The sequence below is a fragment of the Phalacrocorax carbo genome, chromosome 11, assembly GCF_963921805.1.
Source record: "Phalacrocorax carbo chromosome 11, bPhaCar2.1, whole genome shotgun sequence".
Lineage (NCBI taxonomy): Eukaryota > Metazoa > Chordata > Aves > Suliformes > Phalacrocoracidae > Phalacrocorax > Phalacrocorax carbo.
In genome coordinates this window covers 10042890-10054705 of record NC_087523.1, presented here as the reverse complement: position 1 = coordinate 10054705, position 11816 = coordinate 10042890, and the positions used below count along the sequence as shown (strand labels likewise).

Sequence of the window (11816 nt, the reverse complement as noted above, 5' to 3'; positions counted from 1 at the left end):
CACTGTGCTACAAAAGCTGCAGGCCTTTGAATGATAGTCAATTTATTCTTCACGGTTATCTTCAAATGCACAGCTCTGATCTCCTCTCTAATCACATCACAGATAGGGTCAGAAAGGAAGCATGGAAAAATACAAACCAAGCATAGCACATCACGTGTGTCTCAGAAGGTCTAAGGCACAAGAGAAACCAAAAGGCAGCATCTGGAAAGTTTTACTTTTTATTTTTCTAAAATACAAATGTCTTTCTTGTGTTAGTAACTCTAATACGATAGGCCGAATGCATCCAGTAAAAAGGAGGCACTGGCTACAGAATTCAAAATACTGAAGGTATTTTCTGGAAAGAAATTTATTCTGTTGTTCTACACTTTAGATATAACATTGAATCAAATTCATTAGTTACTATTTTTACATCAGAACCCTTAAAGTTTGGGACTAATAAACTGGAACTTGAAAAGTTTTTAAAGTAAACTCCTATTAATGTGTAGATATGGATCCATAAAAAAACATAACCAAGAATTTTATACACTTTATTAAAAGATCAAAAAATAAACAATAACAATATAGAAGTAACATACTAAAATGAGTAGCATTATGCACATTTCTAAAGCACGTACAAGCACTACAGCAATATAACGTGGCAAAAAGAAAAATAAATTCAAAGCGTACACCCTGTTGGTAGCAGTTGAGGGAATGAACTATCGTGTTATGGAACTGAAATACTACATTAGCCTACGCCTGTCTGGATCCAATGATACTTTAATTTCTTAGAATTCCACAGGGCTAACCGTAATCGTTTGTATGTATTTTCTAAACTATACCATTAAATTGTTATCTAATGTTTCCCTTACTTTGTTTTGCCAGAAATGCCTATGAAAAGAATGTGCTTCAAAGATCTACTTTACACAGTACAGTATAAATGTTTTTATATATTTAAATTAAAGATTTACAATTTAGGAGAACATTCTCTCTTTGATTTTAGTGATTGCCTAAAATACAAGTCTCTATTTATAAAAAAAAAATAGTGATCTGTTGTCAGGTGATACAATAGAGTGTGGGGAGTCTCAGTTTGTTTTAATGATTTAAAAAAAAAAATAATTAAAACAAAGCTAACTGGAAAGAAAAAAAAATCCCATAATCCAATCTAAGAATGGTCTTATCATCCCCTCATCTGCTAGGATACAAAAGCCATGGCAACAAAATCATTTGGCTTCCACCACTATCAAATAGCATCTGTGTACAGTAATAAAGAACTGGAACCTTGTAATTCGGTGTCAGGTAATTCTCTCTGTTGTGTGTTTGGAAAAATAACTTCGTTTTATTTAGTAGTTGTGTTATTTTTGCATGTTTAAATATCTCGTTTGAGAGGCATACGGAGTTATTTTTGATGATAGAGGATGTCAGTAAAGATCACTAGCAAAGATTTCAGCAGTGTTGTCACAATCATGCTCGTACCCCAAGGAAAAGAAGTTTGACCAGCTACGATGCATTTCACATAGTGCAAAATATTTTTCTCTCATAATCCTAGAAATGAGAAAGCGCTTGATTACCAAAATTGATTACGGCAAAGGGAAGCCTTAATAGCACGGTGGCTAGGGTTAGCTGGTTATTTTGTATTAAAATCTAGGTGGTTACAACACCCATGTAAAGAGGCAGCACCTGATTTTTTCCCCGTTTTGAAGGCCCTGGGACGGCACGACGCTGCGGCTCTGATTCAGCAAGCCACCTGCTTGAACACACCCCGCGGTGCAACGTGGGCCGCTGGGCATCGCTGCCGTCGCGAGGAGTGGGAAACCTCCGAGACGCCAGCGGTGGCGGCCGAAGAGCAGATCTCGTGCTTGGCAGTGACGCCACAGCCCCCAACCCTGGAACGGGCAGGAACGGGAGGTGGCATCGGGTGCCACCACCCACCGGTTCTGCTCTGGGGTGCTCGACTCATCACTTGAGCCAGGACCAGCCTCACGGCAAAACAAGCGACCTTTCTGAAGCAAATCTGGGGCTTGACTTTCGCAAAAAGAATACTGGTTTTAATCAGAAATAAATGGGTCAACACAGGCGCTTCAGCGTCTCCAAAATCTCCGCGGCGTGCGGGGGCCTGGCAGCACCACCACCGCAGTGCGAAGGGAGCCAAGAGGCTGCTCAGCGGGCCGGGGGCCACGGCTGCGCCCTCCTTCGGTGGCCACCCTACGGGGCCTGTTAACCCCTAGCAGGAGCCCCAGGACAGCCACGCAGCCACGCGGCCACGTGGCGCTCTCAAGCGAACGCCGCGGCTGTTGTACAGCGGAGGAAACAGCCCAAGACAACCCGAAACCACCCCCATCCATCCACAGCTCAGCAGTCCCTTCCATTTTGTTACTCTGCCCCAAAACGGTTAAAAAAAAAAAAAAAATTTAAAACTCAGCAAGCTGTGACATTTTGATTTCCCTCTGGGATTTAAAACACTCACTGCAATGACAGTCACCTCCACCAGACAAACACTTCCAGCTAGAAATAGGATTAGGTGGTAGGAAAAATGTGTGTACGCCACCACAGACCTATCAGTCCCAACAGGATTCAACGAGAACACAGCCTATCAGAAACGCAACCTAGGGGGTGTGTTTAAAAATGTAGGCCGATTAAAAAAAGCAAAAAAGTAATTCAAATCTTTGCTAGTGACCTTACTAATTAATTAAGCACTGTTTCCCATTTCTCTGTGCTGCAGGTTGGAGCTGACCTGTTATCAGTCTGCTGTATAATAAGCTATGGCAAACTACAAAGCTTTTACAACAGCAAAGCAACATCATGCTTTCAGATAAGTTTTATAGCAAAAAACTCCTCCTTTTCAAAGCCTTAGTAATACCTATCTCTTTTACAAACTTTTCCTGTATTATTACAGACTTTTTATATTCAAAATAAGTTCCAAGGATTTCTTTCGTGGACTATGTACATAAGTGCAAAAAAGGTGTGTCTCACACATTCGTACACTAACTGAATCAGTTTAACTGCAGCATATTTGTATCTTCAACACTGTTACGGGGTCATTCCACAATATTTTTTTTCTTATGTACAGTTTTTGCTAATATAAATTAGTATTAAAATAGTTATATGCTTAATTATTTAGCCCTGATCGTAACGTAATCGCGTGAGTACTCAACTTCTGGAGAAAACAAAATTGCAGGCAGAGCTACAGTACTGAAACGGATTAATTCTGAATTCCCACCGTGTGAATGAACGTGAAACGAAAGCAAGACCGGTCACTACGTCGTAAATACAGGCTGTTGTGTTTTCGAAGTGAAAATACTGTGGAATAACCCTTGCCACACAACAATTTCTACAAGCTATAAAACCTGACTCTAAATCCATGTGTTGTAAACTTCTTGACTGAAAAAGTGACCTTAAAGACACAAATTCAGCGTTCACATGGGACTTTGGGATTTTAAAAATATTCAATCATATCTTTATCTGACAGTATTGAACTGTACCTTTAACAAGCTCATACTGTTACACATCACTTTTAATTTACATGTGAAAATTTCACAAATAATGTATACAAAGGTAGCCATGTTGTAGTTTTGTTGCCATAGCAACAACAACTTAATATAATTAGTTAACAATGAATCTATCATTGTAGGAGTTACATACAAAGTTAATTTTGTTCTTAAACTGTAAACTATACAAACTAGTTATGGACTGTATTCTATACCTTACCATGCTTCAGTGTTGGTTTAGAATATAACTAAATGGGCTGAATACATGTATTAAAAATTTTAAACTTTCTCTAACTCTCCTTCAAAATTAAATTCATTAGTTACTAAAGATATCAAAAAAGCAATAATGAAAACCTTAAAAACTAATGGTAGAGAAATGAAAATATATGACATGAATTAATGCGTTGTAGCCTAGTAACAATGTGTGGTAGCTCTATTTACATTTGGATTAGGCTATCAACTATTTTTTTTTTTTTTTAAAGTTATTACAGTCTTTAACATACAGTATATACTCTAAGGCCTTCAACAGGCACATGGTAAAATCAGGTCAATATCAAACTAAATCCATTCAACAGGAATGGGAAATTAGATTTTCCTCATAAATTTCACCTTTTTCAATTTTCATGTCTGTGAAATGTACAAGGGATAAACAAAACGAGGACTCCAGTTTCTCAATCATTGTGTACCCGCGTGTCCTAGAGCTACGCTACCGTGCCAGCCAGCGGCCCGCGAGGTGGGGGAGCAGACGTCCCGCCCGGCGCACGCGTCTCCTCCTCCGGCCAGCTGCGCCCACGGGACACGCGCCACCTCCATCGCCGCCTCGACGGTAGCGGCCCAGCTCCGGCACGACGTCCGCCGCCACCGGCGCGCCAGGAGCACCCCACCGCGGGAACCCGGAGCGCCGGCGTGGCTGCGGCTGCCGGCCAGCCCGGCGGTGCCGCCGTTCGGGAACGCTCCGGGGGTGGTGCAAGACGGCAAGGATGGAGGGCGGAGAGGAAAAGCGCTTCGGGGGGTTTGGGAAGGGGGCCGGCGCAGGCTGGCCAGGGAGGTAACAGTTTCTAGAACATCGCGATGCAAAAATACACAGTCAAAAATCATCAGCTAGAAATTTCCAACTAAAAAACACGGCTGATTGTGAAATCATGTTCCAAATTACTAAAAACACTGTATTTAACAAAAATAATCTTAATAGTTTTATGAATCCATTTTATTTTAAATCCCTCTTTTATTGTCTGCTTATGTTACAGTTTAGTAGTAGTACTTTTTATTGAAACTACTAACAACCTTTTTTCGTGAAAATGATCAATCTCAGCTTTCATTTTCCTTCTGCATGACCCGTTTTATCCAAGTTTCAGCATTTCTTGCATATTGTTTGCATAAGGCTGAGAGAAATGGACAAAGAGAAATAACTTTGGATAAATAAAAAATATAGGTTCATGGAAAGTGGGAAGCTTATAAAAATGTCACTAAAATTATATTGATTTAAACAAACTTACATACATCTCTTGTCAAATAAAGGATGATATTCATGCTTTTATGACATTTGTTTAGAGTCACTAACTAGCTCGGTGACTTTGTAATAGTCTATTTAGGAAATTTATAGTCTGGCGACTGGTTTTTTTTTTTCTTTTCTTTCTTGAACAAAGAAAATTAGAGCAAGTCATTGCACAACTAGTTTAAATAGTGCTACCTCAAAATGGCATTTTTGCCGAGATTGTTTTGAATTTGGTGAAGTTTAGTGCTTCAAGCTTTTCTTTCCTTAAACTCATTTACAAATTAACTCTAAATTTGCCAGCAATATAAAAACTGTTGTGGCACCTAATATAACTACCCTGAACATCCCTCATTGGACCTCTTTAATAAAAATAATCCTTAAACGCTTTTTTTTTTTTCAGTGCTTTAAGTGACATGAAAACAGCTGTATTCTACGTTTACATTCTATGCACATCTATGCCAGACGTTTAAGTCGATAAATAAAACAGGAGGTTACATCAAAGTGTCAAGATATACAAAAATCCATTTAGCACTGAAAAAATTCCAACCTCCTTGAACTCATAAAGCCATACAAGCTTGAATGCATCCTTTCTGGCTTAAGAAGATCAGCTCTGTTCTTTGTTGAGGCACTGGCACAGGTTGTGCAAAACCCATTTTTGATACACAAATAATTTCAAACAGGAAGTACTCAAATCCACTTTTTCCACTAACAATGTTATGGTTTTGGGAAACAGAAACTCAGTGGTGAAAAGAACAGGTATGCGGTCGCCAATATAAATGAGAGTCACTGATTTCAGGCAACGCTGCTGCTTGTGAACGCCGACGGCGGGGGAGCGTCTCTGGACACAAGCGACTGTCAAAACACGGGGTTCATAAACGAGGGTCTTGGGAGGGTGGGGATGTTTTTTCCCCTCTCTCAGGGTTTGGTTCAAAGCCTGCCGAAATGAATGGAGAGATTCCTTCTGGCTCAAGGCCTTTTTCAGCTGGGCTCTTCAAACATTCTTGCTGTGAATGAGTCTCCACAGGCAGGCGGTCAGAGCCTGCTCTGGGATGCACCGGCTGTGCCCTAGATCTCCCTCCATCACTTGTGGTCCCTGGAGACACGCATCTAGCAAACTATCTATGCTCACACTGGTGGGAGAGGGGGCAAGAAAAGTCTCTAATCAAGGCCAAGGAACTTGGAAAAGAAACGAAAACCTGGTTGTCAGAATTTGGCACCCTACAGGACCACTGTGAGCTCAGAGCGGCCAGTCCTCTGGGCGCTGGGAGCTGGCTTCTTGCTTGATTTCAGTAATGACTCTTCCTCTTTGTATGGAGTTTGTGGATTTACAGCAGCAAATCCATCTCTTCCATAATGCCAATGATACTGTAGAGCTATGACAGGGATGAATTTGCTGTATCCTCAACCAAAACGCATTCTGCAGCCAGATTGTTCAGCAACGCAGCATAACGACAGGCTGGGCTGTCCAGGGTGCATGGGCTGGAAATCGTTTTATTCGTGCGTATGAAAAGGAGGTATTGAGAACTAGCCCTTGTTGTACGGCAAACATTGCTCTTGATCAAGTAGAAGGTGCCAAAATAAATCCACTGACCTACAGGAGCTCTGGTAAGATGAATGTTCATCTGTGGTGGAAAGCTTATGCTGAGCTTTCTCCTGCGTTGTTACGGCTGTGTTTGCTTTAAAGGGCCAGAGATCACGGGGTAAAAAAATTAACACAGTTATGGAAAATGGTGATTAAATAATTGGTGCACGCTGACAAAATTTCAAGAAGAATCACATAAGATTTCAGGCCAAAATGTTTCGGCATGCTTAGTGGAGACAAGCCCCTGGGCACGGTATTGCCCACTCCAGCTAATGGTTGGCATTCGCTCCTCTCCAATGCAGTGAGGGCCTTTGCCCAGCTGAAGCTGTCTCACTCTCACTTCACCACCCTTTCTTTTCCTGTTTTGACTGCACCATGAGAACAGCAAGAGAGATTGTGCGCCATTTGCAGCTGAGAATGCACTTCAATGGACAACAGAACTGCAGAAGTCCCTTGATGCTTACAACTGTCTGAGCAAATCGTTCCTGTCCCCGTACTGAGCCTGGGCTTTTTGTGGTTTTTTTTCCCAAAAGTTTCCAGAATTAGCTAATTGTATTGAAAGAAATACCCTGAACTGGATTAAAATGACAGCTGTCCTTTCATATCACTTGTACTAAAAATTTGGAGACTATCTGAAGGCAAATTTTAAATGATAAAAGAAGCATTTAACACAAGCAACTTTAGCTGACGTTAACAGCAAAATCCCGCAAAGGGCAGAACATTCCTGTGTCGTGTTTTTCAAGCACATAATTCCTGTTTCCCACAATAACATTTTTAGTAAAAAACAAACAAAAACCCATAAAACCTACAGTATATGAAAACTTAAGACATAACAATAATGAAAAAATGGTATTGAGTATACTTGATAATGATGTACACTTTAAAACAAATCAATAGACTATGATGTAAACAAAACAGTAAGATAACACTTTAAAAACAAGACGAACATTTATCCATCGATAGTATACAGTAAACCAACAGTCCGCTGTGCAGATGCACTTATCAGGATGGTAGTCATAAAATGATTAAGTGTGTTAAAGTAATGTGTTATAAAAGTCTATTATAATTTTCTACTTGTATATCTCATATAACAGAGCGCTGTTTGTTAATTGTTTCTATAGTGCTTTTTTTTTTTTTTTTTTGACATTCCCATTGATCAGTTTTTGGTTAACATGTAGGCTGCAACAGGCTTACTGTAGAGGTGGTAGAGAACGATAGAGGGAAGAGGGGGTATATACAGAAAGGCCATGCGCAGCTTCCCACCAAGAAGTCCTGGTGCTCCATAATTTTACTGTTCAGAATTTCAACATGGTCTGCTGCAGAGGAAAGAAAAAAACAACAAAGAAACAGTGAGAAGTTAGAAAGAGATACATCTATAGTTTAATAAAAGTCATTCTAATAAGATACATTTACATCCTCATTGTGTTGCCCAAGAGGTTGCCATTAGTAAGTTGCAGAGAGAAAACACTTTATTCCCTTAATTTTCTGACCTAGGGTGAAATTGCTAATAACACACTTTGCATTCTCTTTAATCTGCACTTAGGGCTTTCAGTTTCCAGTGTGTTTCACACACACTGACACGACAATTAGTGAAAGAGGGAAGTGGGCGAATAATGGTCTTATTTTTGGACAGGATAGCAGGTAAAGAGTGACTAAGGAGAGGGCCAGAGGAATCCCTGACCCCTGTTAGCTCCTGTTTCCTTCGGAGAGCACCACAGATAGTCACATTAAAATCCAATCCTACAGAGCCACAAACAAAAGGCAAATTGGGCCCAGAGACAAAACACACACACAGAAACGCTGTGCTCAGGGAACCCTATTCTGGGAAAAAAATGCTTCTCTTGGGATGTTATCGTGAAAATCCTCCCCTGAAGGACAAGGACAACACTTGTCTCCTGCAGAGCTAGGCTAGACAGCCTGGCTACCTGGACCTCATCAACCATGGAGGAAAGGAAAAACACCTGCCAGAGCAGCAAGTGTTTCAATTACCCAACTCCCACTCCAGCCAGCTTTGGGAATTGCCCCTCAGCACTGCAGAGTGCCAACCAAGGTCCTTGTCTGGCAAAACAAAAAATGCACAATTTCACATGCTTGGGTGGCAGCATGAAACGATGTGTCCTCAAGAGGTTTGCTCGCCTTTAGTTTATGCACAGACATGGTGGGTAACAACCCAGGAATGGGATCAAAACATGCATGCTGCTGCATGAAAATGGTCACTGGTGGGTCTGTGAGCACTGGGCATGCTGTGGGGCATAGCCCTTTACTACCAGCCTCCGAAGGTGGTTTATGACCTGCCGTTGAGAGGTGTTAAGAGGGCAAGTGCTTCTGGCAGAGTGCTGGCTCATGCACATGCTCACACTGCCCTTGTGAAGAACAGGCTCCTTGTTCGCTACTGACCTAAGCCTGATCCCCAAGAAATCCCATCAAATTCAATATGTTGACCCTACTATTTTCAAGCCAAGGTTTTTCATGGTTCTTAACAGCACTGCTGATGCTTTGTCTAGCAGACTGTGCCGTGCTCCCTACTTACTAAAGAAATATATCCCATGGAAGTTCCTCACCTAGTCTGAAATCACTAACGATCGACAGCGTTAAGTGAATAATGCTCTTCCAATGCAAATTATCTCCTTATCAGGTGGAACAGGCTGTTTTGCATGTGTTATGGAAATGGGTTAACATGTCAGGTGTCACGTCTGTCTGTCGTTTGGGAGAGCAGTACACTTGTGTAACACGGAACACTTTCACTAAAGGGGACAGCTTGGTGTTCACCCCTACACGAACAGGGGTCCATGGCCACACAGTTAGCGGGTCATTTATACATACATATACATACGGTACTTTACTGAGGTCAGCAGAGATCAGTAACTTCTGACAATTGCTAAAGACATCACTAGAGAATTGCTTGCCAAATTAATTTCCAACATTTAAGTACTCGCCTGTAATATGGGACCTAAGGAAGAAATGGGTTGCGTATCTGTATACTAAACAGCCTGCATTGGGAAAATATGGTGACCTCTTGCTGAATTGGATGAACTGCTCTCTACCCTCTTGGGGTGAAAAAAAATACGGTGATGAACTGAAACCCTCAAGGGATTTTCTCTCATGAACACCAGGTAACGCTCACAAAGAAAAGCAATGGAAAAATGACACTGCTGCTACATCTGTAAAATCTGTACGTCAAAGAAAAGGACAAACTCCTCCATCATTCCCACTCAGAGAAACCTAGCAGCTTAGGCAAGCCCAGGATCTGCAGGCAGGGTGAAGTATATGCTGCCTGTGGCATTCATCCTGGTCTTAAATATATACAAGGACCTCTGAAGAAACCCACCATGAGCCAGGTCCCCACTGCAGCTGAATAGCAGATCTCTGCTCGGACCAAGCCAGCCTTGCAGATGCACAGCAGCTGATGATGACCCAATCCTGCTTACCCCAGGAAAGGAAATATGCCACTAACAGCAAAAGAGAAGTTACACCTTTTCAGCTGACTCATCACCAGAGCAGTCTTTGCCATCAATAGTGCAAATCCCTGAGGCATCTGCAGGCAGCTGGGAGCCGTGCAGAGCAAGAGTAACCTGTAAACACAGCCGTCAAGACTCAGGGGGATGTAAGAAGGGAGGCTGCAAACACCGTAAAACAGGTATTTGACACAACAAAACATTGCTTGTCATAAACCATAGGGCTGGTCCATATCTGCGCTGCGGCTGCTGAATTTCTGTTGAGTTGGCAAAGTGTGAAGGCACTGGCATCCCGCAGGCTCGGCCCCTCTGCCCGAGCCAGCCCCCTCTTGGGGGATGCAGTGCCCTTGTACAAAGCAATCCACCGTAAAGAGAAATACCGAAAAGGAACTTACTGTTCTACTGGGAACTTCTACATCTGTGAAACAAACATGCTGCTACTCAGTTCATCTACTGATAACTGGGATATCTACAGCAAAAAAAACAAAGAACACAACACATTAAAACATTGTCTTGAGATTGGGCAGCTCATTCTGTCTTCAGTATCAGGTTAGTAAGTACATCAGTGTCTAATAAAACAGGATCCACTTCCAAGATGTCTTTATTTTGCTACACATCAAGTACACGTAGCTGCATCACTACTGATGCCTCGTGGAGTACGTGGTGGATGTACTGGGATTTTAACTCCGCAGACTACAAGTAAGACAGAAATGCCCTGAAGCTATCTGGCTGAAACAGGACTCATACAGCCACAGAACAACGCTGCACAGGAGTTTCTGCTTTCTTCTCATGACCAATACCAGTATGAGTAAGACCTGCTCTACCTGAAAATAACAACAAAGCACAGAAAAAAGACTAGCAATCCCTACTGCGAGCAGTAAAACACTGCCTAGGACTTACGCAGGCAAAACTTCTACTGAAAGCCTCGTGACCCTGGACTAGCAAAAGACTAGAGGATGCCCCCTGAGATATTACTGACATTCGGCATGGCTAACAGTCTCCTACCGAACAAAGTGACACCCTGTTTTCTTAGCAATAGCTCTAAACCTGAGAGCATGATAAAAAAAACCTCTAAAATTACTACTCTGTGTGTGTGAACCTGTTTGAAATGTCCCTGGTCTAACTGGGAGAAGTTGTGGCACACCAAATTATCAGGAAGCATCACTAGGACAGGTTGTGCATATACAGTTCAGGACTGGTGCGGAAGCAGCCATCACAACTCAGTATCTTCAGAAGAAAGTTTTGGAGAGAATTATGGCTCGGCAGACATGCATGAAATCCTGTACACTTATGGCAGTGCTACAATGGCACGTACTGCACATCCAGAGTCATTTCTGTAGGGATGGGTGACGTTACTGGTGTAAATAAGCTTCAGACTTCAAGGCCTCACCCCTGATTTTCAGGGTTTTGGTTGGTTTGGGGTCTTTTTGGTTGTTTTTAGAATCCAATCTTGTGGTGGTGGGAGACCACTTTGTGTTTTCACTTCCACTTTCCAGCCAGGAGAGGACATGCCAAAATACCACGGGGAAGGACACTCAAGGTGGTATTTCTGCTTGAGACTGAAAGCAGAAGTGCTGCAGGTCTTGTACGACAGCATGGTCAGGAGTTTTACAGCCCAGTTTTTCAGAATCCAGGGGAGGGTGTTGTTTTTGGAGAAGCGCCTGCACCCCTGCCAATCGCCCATCCCTACGCTCCGGCCGGGCTCGCCGCCCATCCCGCACACGGCAGGACCGGCCGGTGCCCCCTCACCGATCCCCGACACACACACACGCACGCACACGCTGCCTCTGCGCACCCGAGCCTGCGCCGAGCCGAGCGGG

General features: G+C 42.5%; 1 protein-coding gene across 7 annotated transcripts in view; it reads right to left on the bottom strand.

Annotated features, from left to right (window-relative positions):
- Positions 1 to 511: 511 nt before the first annotated feature.
- MBNL3 (muscleblind like splicing regulator 3) overlaps positions 512 to 11816 on the bottom strand; it is a 97223-nt gene continuing 85918 nt past the window's right edge. For all 7 annotated transcript variants that reach the window (XR_010374799.1, XM_064462971.1, XM_064462974.1 and 4 more), the window contains 2 exons: positions 10392 to 10465; positions 512 to 7857 (listed from right to left, as the gene is read on the bottom strand). Coding sequence is in view for 6 of the 7 variants with exons in the window: in XM_064462971.1 (XP_064319041.1) it covers positions 10409 to 10465 (57 nt within the window). In the remaining variant the exon portion in view is untranslated. The remainder of the gene's footprint in view (positions 7858 to 10391; positions 10466 to 11816) is intronic.